Source organism: Dryas octopetala, chromosome 8 (assembly GCF_963921425.1).
Source record: "Dryas octopetala chromosome 8, drDryOcto1.1, whole genome shotgun sequence".
In the NCBI taxonomy this organism is placed as follows: domain Eukaryota; kingdom Viridiplantae; phylum Streptophyta; class Magnoliopsida; order Rosales; family Rosaceae; genus Dryas; species Dryas octopetala.
In genome coordinates this window covers 4,496,278-4,508,694 of record NC_141373.1, presented here as the reverse complement: position 1 = coordinate 4,508,694, position 12,417 = coordinate 4,496,278, and the positions used below count along the sequence as shown (strand labels likewise).

At 36.7% G+C, this 12,417-nt stretch overlaps 2 protein-coding genes across 6 annotated transcripts; one reads left to right on the top strand and one right to left on the bottom strand.

Moving 5' to 3' along the window:
* Window positions 1-1,808: 1,808 nt before the first annotated feature.
* On the top strand, window positions 1,809-7,868 carry EMB2762 (CCAAT-binding factor). The gene is made up of 14 exons (XM_086253408.1): window positions 1,809-2,220; window positions 2,335-2,427; window positions 2,540-2,613; window positions 2,757-2,831; window positions 3,283-3,377; window positions 4,056-4,129; window positions 4,270-4,371; window positions 5,261-5,319; window positions 5,409-5,583; window positions 6,223-6,396; window positions 6,554-6,716; window positions 6,889-6,946; window positions 7,038-7,143; window positions 7,322-7,868. Exons 1-14 carry the CDS (start codon window positions 1,855-1,857, stop codon window positions 7,496-7,498), a joined length of 1,791 nt encoding a protein of 596 aa, XP_086109534.1. The 5' UTR covers window positions 1,809-1,854; the 3' UTR covers window positions 7,499-7,868.
* A 298-nt stretch (window positions 7,869-8,166) lies between these two features.
* LOC147276265 (putative protein phosphatase 2C 27) lies at window positions 8,167-11,246 on the bottom strand. 5 transcript variants are annotated; one of them, XM_086253409.1, is made up of 5 exons: window positions 11,096-11,246; window positions 10,156-10,580; window positions 9,847-10,041; window positions 9,496-9,701; window positions 8,167-8,836 (listed from the first exon to the last, which is right to left on the bottom strand). In XM_086253409.1, exons 2-5 carry the CDS (start codon window positions 10,354-10,356, stop codon window positions 8,278-8,280), a joined length of 1,161 nt encoding a protein of 386 aa, XP_086109535.1. In that variant the 5' UTR covers window positions 10,357-10,580; window positions 11,096-11,246; the 3' UTR covers window positions 8,167-8,277. The 5 variants fall into 5 exon arrangements, with proteins under 5 accessions (XP_086109535.1, XP_086109538.1, XP_086109536.1 ...); XM_086253412.1 differs by having other exon boundaries at window positions 10,156-10,464; window positions 11,096-11,239; XM_086253410.1 differs by lacking the exon at window positions 11,096-11,246 and adding an exon at window positions 10,988-11,055.
* Window positions 11,247-12,417: the final 1,171 nt, after the last annotated feature.

Here is a 12,417-nt window from a genome sequence, read left to right as displayed (position 1 = left end):
CATAAATGATATCTTCAAATGTAGTCCACTATGCTACTGCAGCCATGGAGAAATCCTTTTATTGTTCACAAAATATCAACATCTCAGTGTATCGAATGGAAAGGATGCATATATATCACATGTTTACTTTCTTTAGAAATCGCAGGGAAGCCATTGCCTTCGTGTCAACACTTGTCTCACCTTTTGATGGTCTTATATCATAGATTCATTTTTGTGTTTGTCACTTCCGACTTGTCTACCACAAAGTAAGGTCTTTAGTTTATATACTTTTCCAAAAAGAATTCGAGTAATCTCTTTTAGTAATCCAAAAAGAAGACTATAATCATGATCAGTTGATTGCATTCTCTGATGGGCCTCATCCACAATGAGCACACTGTAGCTTGATAAATTTGGTTGAACAAGGAATTCTCGCAATAGCATACCATCCGTCATGAATTTCAAGACAGTGTTTTGAGAAGTGCAATCCTCCAAACGAACGGAATAACCTACCTCATGTTCAAGCTCAACATCCATCTCTTGAGAAACCCTAGCAGCGCTGCTTAGAGCAACAACTTGACTTGGCTGTGTACGTTTAATTTTCTCCTTTCTAATCTCTGTGTATCCGGACTCATATAAGAATTAGGGTATCAGTGTAGTTTTTTTAGAACCTGTTTCGCCATAAATAAAAAGGACCTGCTCATCTTGAACAATTCGAAGAAACTCATCGCGTAGGGTGTGGAGATAGATGTTGAAGGATAACCCAATTTGCTCTTCCTCTTCCTTCTGCAACTTCTGCAAGTTTGATTTTGCTTTAGCCTTGTCAATTTCATAGTCCTGCCAGGTGAATGCTTCATCCCAAACATTGATCAGGTAGTGGTAGTCTTGCAAATCCGCAGAAAACATCGGCCGTGCAGATGGGATCGTTCGTGAATGTTTATGGGTTAAAATAAAATGGTTTGCGATGCACCCTTGCCGAGATTTCTTCAGCAAAATCAACCCTCTCAGTCCAAGAGCGGAATCGAAATTCTTAAAGCTTGTCCACCACACTAGCCGGTGATGTTGCTTTTTCGGTTAGTCCAATAATGTACTGAACAATAATAGGATTCGAATATCTGAGCAATGCCATTAACTTATCGAATACCCATGCCTTGAGATTCTTCTCGCTCTCCATTGCAAAATCAGAACAACAACTTTGATTTAAGTATAGTAGGGAATCGATCACACACTTTTAATATAGACTCTCTCTTTCCACCATGGGCTAGGGTTCTAAACTTTCTAAACAAACTAGTAGTCTAGTAGAAATCTACTTGCCAAAAAATAAAATTAAAAATAATTCGACTTCTTATATTGCTAAAGGTCATCAGGAGGAGTCAGGACAAGAGCCAAGCCCAAGCCCAATATTTTTTAAAAAAGAAAAAGTGTTTTATCCATATAATTTTGTCCAAGCCCAAGCCTAAATCAAATTTGTTAAAAAAAAAAAAAGTGTTTTATCCATATAATTTTGTCCCTAAATTAGATTAAAAAAAGTGTTCTAAAATCAATTAATTTGTTAGATTAAAGATATTATTGCAAAAAATCAATCAAATTGGAAATTACAATTCAAGGAGATGTTACAATTCATGTAGTTTGTAAATTAAATGTCTAAAAACACAACAAATTTGCCATAATAAAAATTCTTTTGCTAGTTTTGATAGAAACTCAACTGCTAAGACGACATGTCGTTTTTGGCCAAAAAAAGACGACATGTCGTTTTACTGAATTGAAGCCATTGCACCTAAAATCTGAAACAAAACCCTTGTTAGTTGTTACACTCTCCCTCAGGCCTCAGTTCAGTTCCCGCCGTGCCTCACCAACGCAGCAGCAACAACAACCAGCATGGCCTCCATTCTCTCCAAGAAGCAGAAACAGAAGCACAAAGCCAGCAAGCTCTCGCACCTCAAAACCCTAGGGCACGAGCTCCTCTCCTCCAGAGCTCACATCAACAACCTCCCGAAGCTCCTCTCCGTCGTCTCCCCAACCTCGCCTCCTCAGCATGTCCTCGAATCCCTCCTCTCTCTCCAGGCCTTCTTCACCCCCGTCTTGCCTGACCTCCCTCCCTCTTCCTCCAAGTCTTCTGCTCTCAGTGGCTCCCAGGACGACCCCGACCTCATCTACCGGACTTGGCTCCGCTCCAAGTTCGACGACCTCCTCGAGTCGCTCTTCCAAGTCTTGCTCTCGCCGCAATCCGATGACACTCTCAAGGTCGCTTTTCTATCTCTTCAACTTCTCTTTTAATTTTTTATAATTATAATTGCGAATAGTTTATAATTATTTTAATTATATTATTTAAATTCCATTTGCTGATGATGTGATTAGGAGGTGGTGTTGGACACGATAATGGAGTTTGTGAAGTTGGGAAATGGAGGAAGGTTTCACTCTGCTTTATACCACAGGTGTCTTCGTAGTATTGTAAGTTATTATACCATTTCTCTAAGAAATTAATTGGAGTTTTTTTTTTTTTTTTGGTTTTGTTTACTATTCTTACTTGAAGAGTGAGTTGATTTTCTGTGCTTATCGATAGGTTCACTCTACAATTCCGGTTAATTTCTTGTTAGACTTGCTTGCGACGAAGTATTTCAAGTATATTGATATCCGGTAAGTCACATAGTCATCGATGCTTTAGTAATTATGTTGTGTTTCGGAGAGACTTCTGTTATTTATTGGATGCTTAAGTGAGGAAAATTGTGTTATGGGGGTCACTTAAAAAGAATTGTAACTGTTACATATGTTTCTGGCAGCTATTTTACCTACATTAGCTTGGAAAAACTTGCTAAAAATTTGGATGCAAACGATGGGGGTCAACCTAGCGAGAGGTTAGTATAATCCACATTGTTGTCATTTTCTTTGGAAATTTCTATTTTCTTCTTCTCTCATTGTCTTTTTCGTGTTTACAGATTTAGATGACCTCAATGTAGAATAAGATTATTGCTTTTTGTACTCATGTTAAGTGGTGAAGTTCTTGAACAAGATTATCTTAGATCTTTATTGTTACATTCTGAATACGCAGATTTTTTTACACTATATTTGGATGGTTTGGTTTTGCATCAAGATTTCTTGGATTTACTCTTTTACTCGTATCCTTGTATGCCTCTATATAATACTGCATTCTTCTTTCACTCAAAGTCTATTCTCATCTGTATTATTCTTTTATTTTATGCTGGAGTATGAATTTTTGCCATTTTTGCGAATGTGCTAGATCCTTATCATGTTGATGCTGAAACTTGTTAGCTTTTGTTTGCTTAAAATCGTTTACTTTTCATGCAGCATGGAGCAATTAATTCACAAGATTCATTATACCATGTCACACATCCCCTCTCTGGAAGGCTCGGTTGAGAAAACTGATTATGAAATGTGGAGTGGTGACTGTTCCCTGCTCTTTTATTATATATTTTTTTTCTTGGTTTGGTGGTAGATATCATTATTAATTTTATGATCGATCAGTTAGGCACCTAGCAAAATGAAAAAAATGGCCTCCGACATGATAATTGTCCAACCTTTTGATTTAATTTTATGAAATGTAAAGATGCTGGAAAATGCTCCTCTTTTTTTATTTGAATGTATTATAATTGATGGAATGAGTGCCTAGTACGTGGAAAAACTAATTCCTTAAATATTGGACAGAAATGCTTTTCTTTTCTACTGATTGTTGTTCGCTCTTATGATTTTAATCATGGTATAAGAGAAAAAAATTCTCTTGAAGTTCCTTCCTGACAGCTTAGAATATACATTTTTGTTTCAAATAGGTTCTTGTAATATACTCTGGCAGTCCTTTTTTAATAATTTTGCCTACACATGCGCACATTAATGTATGCGAATGTGTGCAGTTTTCCTCTATGATTGCTTTTCGTATTTTCCCCCATACATTAAGAGTTTTGAGGTATCCTCATGCCACACATCTTGAGTTGAGAATATTAAAATGTTGGTAACCTTAATTACTTTCTGCCCTGTTTTCCTATTGTATTTAATCTTCTACTTTTGTGATGAATTGGACTTTTAAGTTTTCTTCTTTCTTTATTGATTAAGATTTTTGTCTAAAGGTGAATATGAAGATCACTCTGGCAATCTGAAAGCAGCAGATAAAAAGCCCAAGACCGAGAAGCATAATGATAAGGCAAGCTATCAATTATCTTCTGAGGAAGATGTGTCAATTCAACTATCAAAATTGTTTCCTGTATTCATTCACTAGACAGTCCTCTGTACTGTATTATGAGATTAAAATTTCATATTCCTTTGGGTTCACAATGTCTTCAGGCGTTGTCTGCAGCCAATATTGCCAAAAAGATGAAATTAAAATTTACTAAAGCATGGATGTCATTTCTAAGGTTACCACTTCCACTTGATGTTTACAAGGAGGTAAGATTCAAACCTACCACACCTGTGTTGTTCCCCTCAACATAAATTGATTGTTCTTTGTTTGTCTTCATAATTTAATTTGCTTGAACTATGTACATTGCTTTACCCTTACTCTAGGCTCAAGCCAATGCATTACTTACTAAATTCATGTGCATAATTCTTTCTTTTTTGGCTTGTGTCTTTTATCTAAGCCAGAACACACACGTATGTAATTTCTGTTGAAATATATAATCCAAATGATTGCTTGAAGTTCCATAAAGAACTTCTAGTTCAGTTTTAGGGCTCACAGGGTTCTTCTGTTAAATAAAACTTCTGCAATGCTTGGTTGCTTATTTAGTGGCTTGGTCATTTAACCGTCAAATATGTCATTTTCAAGCAACCTCGTAGATTGTGTGTTTGTGTGTACTTTTTATTTAAAAAAGCTAGTAGCATTTAGTGCTTCATTAATGAGATTTCAAACGGCCCTAGAACAGAAATGATATACTCCTAATTCTACTTGAGGTGTGACATCCAGTTTCTATCTTTGTATCTTATTTTTAGCTCTTTAAATCTCTGTACTCTGTAGCTCAACGCACATTTCCTCATCCGAATTTCTCTCCTACTACCATAATTTCAATTAGAATCATCCTTGTTTCCTTTATCTGGGAACTGCCCACTATATATGTAGAGGCAGTGCCTACTCTATGGTACTGTACTTCTCATGCTTTGATTTGTGGCTCTTGTCCGGTTAGCCTGTAAAGGCCAACAAAGGTAGAATCCCTCAAAATTGCAATTTACGAATTGTGTTCATGTGCTTGTTTCTGCTGTCCTTTCACCTTACATTGATCATAGATAGTTTTATATTTTTATGCTTTATAATTCGTTGACCTTGCTGACTTTTGCTGCTCAGGTTCTTGCCTCTCTCCATCAGGCAGTCATTCCTTATCTATCTAATCCTGTCTTGTTATGGTAAAGTTACATACTAACTAGGTTTTATTTTATTTTTCAAATATTTTCTTCGTGACTTTGAGTCTAATTCATTGGTTGACAACATGCAGTGACTTCTTAACTAAATCATACGACATTGGTGGTGTTATCAGTGTCATGGCTCTTAGCAGCCTCTTCATCCTCATGACAAAATATGGTTTAGAATACCCCAACTTTTATGAGAAACTTTATGCATTGCTGGTTCCTTCGATTTTTATGGCAAAACATCGGTCAAAGTTTTTTCAGGTAACGCTGAATACTACTATAGTAACAGTTTTCTGAAGTTAAAGTTGTATAGCGCAAGGCATATACATGTATGTATGAGTGTGAGTGAGTGTGCCTGTGTGTGGGGGGGGCGCATGCTTGTGTTTTTGTTGTTTTACAATGGCAAGTGATCTTAAGATATGATAATATGTGCTTAGAGATGGATGTTTTGTTGAAATCTATTGGGTTTTGTGTCAACTAGACTGGTTATTTGGTAGCCTAGATATATTCATCAAATATTTTCCACATCATGTGCATCACTATTCTTATCAGAAAACTTGTTTTCTGGTCAAAAAACCTTAAGGGGATTTGACGAAGTCATTCAAGTTTAATGAGCTTTCCCTCAGTTGTTAAATTTTGCACTTCAAATTTGGGTTGGCCTCAATCCCTTTGTCTGTCCACATAAATAAGTTCCAGAGCATAAACTACAGGAAGCTTTCTTGAAATAATGCCTCACGGACTTGAGGTTGCTTGTTTGGTCTGCCTAGTTGTCAAGCACATAGAAGAAGAGGATACACAACCCAAACGAAGATGGAAATTAAAATTGAAAGAGAATAATTGGTTTAAATGATTACATTGGACTAATTGGCTATTTTCTAATTGTGCTATTTAATTTTGCAGCTCCTTGATGCTTGCTTAAAATCACCACTCCTTCCTGCATATGTGGCTGCTGCTTTTTCTAAGAAATTGAGTAGGCTGTCAATTTCAATTCCTCCTTCTGGAGCATTGGTTATTATTGCGCTGATTCATAATCTTCTACGGAGACATCCTTCAATCAATTTTTTGGTGAATCAGGTATCCAAACAATCTATAATTGTTTCTGTCAATGTATCCACTATCCTTTTGATCTGAATGCATTTGAGGTCAGCTGGATTGTATGATAAGTACGCTATCAAACTCTTGACTCCTTTTTCTGTATCTCTTGACAATAGATGATATTAATGTTGTGCAGGGAGGTGGTGATGAAACTGCTGAAGATGATCCAGAAGCACAAAAAAGGAATGCTGATGATCTAGATGATACTGGAACTGGTGCAGCTGATAAGTCAATCAGAAAACGAGGCATTGATCCTTTTGATAATGAACAAAGTGATCTTATGAAATCAAATGCCATGAGTAAGTTTTTTCCCCCAAAATTTGATTACTGCATGCAAAATCCCTGCATTTCATGCAAGCCATGAATGTGGTATACTTGTTAAGATTTTATTTGGCAGCAGACAAATAACACACACTCAATTGCTTTACTTATGAAGTAACTTTTACATATTGATGAGAGCTTTTTGAACAGGAAGTTCACTCTGGGAAATTGATACCCTCCGTCACCACTACTGCCCTCCTGTTTCAAGGTTCATGCTTCAGTCCTGATCATATGTGATTATTATATCATCCCTTGTACCTTTTGATTTTTCCTGATATCTTTTTTTCCTTTGCTGTTAGGTTCGTTTTGTCACTTGAGAATGATTTGACGGTTAGAGCCAAAACCACGGAAATATCTGTTGGAGATTTCAGCTCAGGTTCATATGCGACAATATTTGGAGAGCAGGTAGTATTATCTTGTCTTATAGCTCATGGAGTAATGTATTATAATTTAGTCCAGTCTTGGAATTTATCTTTTAAGGGACAGAAACAGAAGTAATGGAAAATGGTACTTGCTGGTAGTATTTACAGTTTGCACTATATAGTATGTGTGATCTGGTAACTGCTTTGACTCTATATTGCAGATGAGACGAAGGGTAAAGCAGGCTCCACTAGCGTACTACCAAGCAACTCCCACTTCTTTGTTCCCGGAGTCCGGTTTGGAGTTTGTTGGTTGGACGTTCAAGTGTGATGACAGTAAAGGAAACAACGACAATGATGATCATAGTTTGGTAAAACGACAACGAATTGAGTGGTCATAAATAAAGTGTACTCTCTCTCTCTCTCTCTCTCTCTCTCTCTCTCTCTCTATGCAAGGGGCATGAATATGATCGTGAATTATAAGTTTTTGAGCAACAATTATAGGGTTCTTACGTCTATATTTTCTCATTTGTAAACTGTAACCAATTTTGAGTACCAAAAAGGGGGAAAAGAAAGCTACAACAGATCTTGACCTGCCATTTTGTTGACAATTTACCCCTGTACGTGTATTTTTACTGGTACCTTTATACCTTGAAATTTCACTTAAATGATGTGTGATCAGAGCCAAAATTAATTGCATCATTTTTCTGTATGCATTGTTGGAACGTGCTTTACCTGAAAAGAACCGTGAATGTCATTGCTGTTGGTATTGTCGACACATAACCATGTTTTGCGCATTGGTTGGTTTTTGGGCAATTGTGAATGCTTCTTTGATGGCTCATGCCATCTGACTTTAATAAAATAACATATGGTTACACCCCTTCATAAGTGTGCACCCTTTGTTTAGGCCCAAGTGCAGGAGAAATTCAGTGTAGGAACAAATAAATTCAGATTCTTCCTACACGACAGTTCATTTCATTTAATCGAAACTGATTTATTGCTATCATTATGATTATTATGTACAACAAATTTTACTCAAAAGCCAACAAATTAAATAGATCCCAAGGCAGATCAAAAAAAGCAATGGTTGGCCGTTGATGCATTATGAATAAATAAATGCAAGAGAAAAAGGACTGATCGTTCAATATCATTCACAAACGTGATTGAGCATCAAATCTGGTCATACATTACTATCTAGTACCTCCTGCAGAAGATTCAGACCTTCTGCTGATATACTCCTCTTGAATTTGAACTTTGGGATCTCAAGCTGAGGCGGGGGGTCAGCAGAGAAGCACACCACAACCACCGTCAGGTTGTCACAGGTATTGCGCTTGAGTGCCTCCCTAACCAGCTCTCTTGAGCATCTCTCGGGATCATTGTGATGCATTAGTTCTTTTCTTGCAATTGTGACTGCACACTGGCTGCTCATTACATCCCACAGCCCATCACAGCCTAGGATCAAGAACTCATCTTCCTCACTCAGAATTGTCTCCTCAAGCTCCGGCTCTGCACTTAAAGGGCATGAGGAACCTTTGGAGCCTTTCATGTGCCAGTCTCCAAGAGCTCGTGCCACCGATAATTGACCATTAAGGTATCCATCATACACCACACCTCCCAGCCTCTCAATTCTTACTCTTTCCGAGGCACAATTGGGTTTATGGTCTTTGGAAAGTTCAACTGCCCTGCCTCTTCTTCCCAACACAGCTCGACAATCCCCAGCATTGGCAATTAGCATTGTCCTAAAAAGAGCAATTATATATAAAATCAAGATGATGCCATTTTTAAAGACACAACTAGCATAGAGAGAATTTTATGGTTGATATTCTACAGGCAGCCTTCAGTACATTCTTCTAATAGAAAAATTTATCAAGTTTACCTGGTCAAGACCATAAAGTTATGTTATAGCAATATCCAGTGCACAATGGAAGGGTTTACAAAGTGACCCCCTGCCTATTGATGCAAGGAAATGTAAAGTCATGAAAGCATTCCTGGAGAAAAGCACCATGGATGACATTGAAACAGACAAGAAGAGTGGTTGATAGGCAAAGATGAAAGTTTACCCGTGGACTTGGTACATTACAATAACTTATAATATAGAATGAACCCTATCGAACCCAAATTGTCACATTAACCATACTACAGCAAATAACTCCATAAACTTTAAAATCTCTCTGTTACCAGTTGTTCAAAAATCGTTTCCAAAGAACAAAAACAAAGTCTGGTATGCAACAAGGGAGTCATATAGAGCATAAGACGGATGCAAAGACTAACATACAACTGTTAACAGAGTACTTCAAGGACATGGTAAGTATTTAGTTTAAGCAAGACCAACACAATTTAATTTCACTTTACCAATAATAGATGAGAAAATACACAAAAGAATGACAAAAACTCTCACCTTCCAAAGATAAGAGCAGTAATTGCAGTGGTACCGGAGGAACTATCAAGAGTACCAGTAGCAGCAAATGCATTATCAGCGTTTATGAAAGCATTCTTAATAGCCTTCTTGGCACAAAGAGGGAAATGTGAATCCTCAACTATAAACCTTAAAATGTTCTCTCTGATAAAAGAAGCTGCATCAGTACCACCATGCCCATCAAAAACCTGCAATAGAACAAAAATGTTGACACATCATGGCATGTTATCGTAGTTGTGCACCAAGAAGAATCACCAATATAAGTAGCATTAATCTTTATAGTCACAATTATATATATATATAATATATATGGTTGGAAATTAAATTACAGACCCCATAGAAAGCTCCAGGAGAAGGAAAGTTCGCAGTTGCACCTAGATGTTCAAGAATATTGTCTATACAGATATGCTCATCCTCCATATATGGTTTTGGTCCAATCTCTGAACAGCTTCCAGAGCGAAAAGCAGGTACAAATGCTGAGTTACTATCTGATGGGGACTTTGAGCTAACAATCCCAATATCCAATTCCTAAAGCAAGGAGTCAAACGGAAATATCAAATGGCATAAAAATTTAATATGAAGGAATGATTGAAAAAACTGCAATTGTTACGGGTGATGAATTCAGAGTAAAGACAATCTCACCACTTCAGTTGCAGGAGCCAACTGGGCAGAGCTCACACAATACCTAATAGCTGAGAGGTGCCGAGGAGGTTTTCCAATGTTCAGCTGCTTTATATTCTCAAAAGTATTTGATTTCTCATCTCTTGTCACAGTTACATTCTCCTTTCTGTAGCTGCCATCTAACATCGAAAGTGGAGGTGGGTTGTCTGTCCCTGCAGCCATTTTCTACCCAAAACATAATCCACTCCTTGATCAGAAACTGGTTCTCAAGTATTCCCTATCGAGCACTCCTTTGTACAAAGAGGCCGTTCAAACTTCAAGAGCTTTGTACTGTATTAACAAACAAACACTTTCTGATATCAGGTACAGACCCCAACTTGTACCACACAACAGTTTTAATATCGATCCTCCTTTTATGTTGTTTCTTCAGATGCTTTGTTGGGTACCTGAGTGGAAAGTTACCAGAAAATTCTTCACTCACTTTCCTAAATGAAAGATCAAACAGCTCTGTGGCACCACAAGCTACAAGTACACACCCTTAATTGCACTGAAAAGATAAACACCCTTAAAAGCATATTCAAAGAACTTTGACAACTAACCAAAATCTGCCACAACCCATATCAAATTTCAGATAGAAAAAAAAAGAAAAAAAAAGAGTAAAAACAAAAACCATGATTTTATTTCATTTTTGGTAAATATAAAAAACATGGCTTTATTTAGAATAAAAAATCATAATTCACAGATTCAGAATACATAAACCAAATCCAAATATAGAAACCATCACAAACTAAGCAAATAAGTTAAGCAACAAAATCCAAATTTACTACTCAAAACCCCAACAAGACTCACACACCAAAGAAGACAACTGTTCAACCACAAAGAATCAAGCTTGACATATGCAGAAGATACAAATAAAAGAAAATTATTGGTGGATGATGATGAAGATGAAGAAAATACTTGCCGTACTGTTCTGGTAAGCTAAAAGAAAATCTTCAAAGATCCCTGAAAGAGAAATTGGAAAAGGAGAGGAACATGCCCACAAGTCTCCAAAGCTTTCAAACCGAAAATGGTTTTGTTCTTTTTTCATAAATGATTTTTTTGAGTTTGATATGTGTAGGATTGATGTTGATTCGTTGAATAAAAGGTGCAGACAAGAGTTTGATCAATGAAGAAAGCAGGGGGAACTGGCACGTGGCTTTTTTCGACCGGTGTTTAGCAGTCATCCGGTGGACTCGTCGATTAGCACTCAGATTTCTGACACGTGGCGGTTGGAAATTGGATATTTGGGTTGTTTACCGGATAATGGGAAAAGAGGGTGTTGTAGTTCGAGTGTTTAGGTTCAACAATTGCGGCTGGGGTCTCTTAGAGCCGTTGGATTATACAACAGTTGAGAATTGACGGCCAGATGAGGACTGACGGTTTTCACCAAACGTGGGAAGAGGTAGTTGACGGTCGTCGACAGCGCTGATCCCATTTCATGTTTTCAATGCTCTAACAACTGAAATTTGAGGTTTGCAAAGAAAAGTGTAAATTCTATACCATCGACACACAGTCACACACACATCACCTAATTTTATTTCATTTTTAACAGTGACGTTTTTTATGAAGAGAGAGTTACATTTTTGTCACGACGAACCTATACCTCTATAAGTAAATGTTTCATTCACTAAAATACAAAACTATAAGTAAATGTTTCATTCACTTAAATTATATTTTCTTTTTTTCTTTTTCTAGAAGGCAATGTAATTTTAAGATAAATTGTGCATGTGTGGGCTCAATTTATGATCTTTTATATATTCGATTTATAATTTTGCATAACTAAAATGACATAAATGTTAAAAGTCTCATCAATTATGATTAATGACAACCTGTCATTGTATTATTAGTTACTTGTGTCAAGTCGTCATCACGATTATGTGACAAATTCTCCCACTCAATTTAGAACTCTATAGCTAATTAGCTATCCTTGAGTTTATGTTAATTAGGCATGAGGATCTCAACTTGTAATTTTCTTGTTAAAAAATAATAAATATATGCCACTATAGATGAGACACCTTAATTATTTTCTTATTTAGAATTTAGATTGTCATGTTTCCATTCAAAGACACTAACATGGATATTAAAGAGGAGGCCTTTCACATTGATTTTCATAATTACTAAGCAAAAAAAGGGGCATTTTCATAACATGTTTTTGTTTTTGATGAGTGAGAGGTACCCAAAACACCTTGAAGCTGACCAAAAGGGTCCCTCAATATATTTAATTGTGTACCAATCACACATAGA

Excerpts from the sequence above, each read along its gene's own strand:
- LOC147276265 (XM_086253409.1), bottom strand. The coding sequence starts at position 10,356 with ATGGCTGCAGGGACAGACAACCCACCTCCACTTTCGATGTTAGATGGC. Across the intron at positions 10,042-10,155 it reads TGGCTCCTGCAACTGAAGTG|GAATTGGATATTGGGATTGT; the intron begins GTGAGATTGTCT and ends TCCTTGCTTTAG. Across the intron at positions 9,702-9,846 it reads CTCCTGGAGCTTTCTATGGG|GTTTTTGATGGGCATGGTGG; the intron begins GTCTGTAATTTA and ends GTTCTATTGCAG.
- EMB2762 (XM_086253408.1), top strand. The coding sequence starts at position 1,855 with ATGGCCTCCATTCTCTCCAAGAAGCAGAAACAGAAGCACAAAGCCAGC. Across the intron at positions 2,428-2,539 it reads ACAGGTGTCTTCGTAGTATT|GTTCACTCTACAATTCCGGT; the intron begins GTAAGTTATTAT and ends GCTTATCGATAG. Across the intron at positions 7,144-7,321 it reads CGACAATATTTGGAGAGCAG|ATGAGACGAAGGGTAAAGCA; the intron begins GTAGTATTATCT and ends TCTATATTGCAG.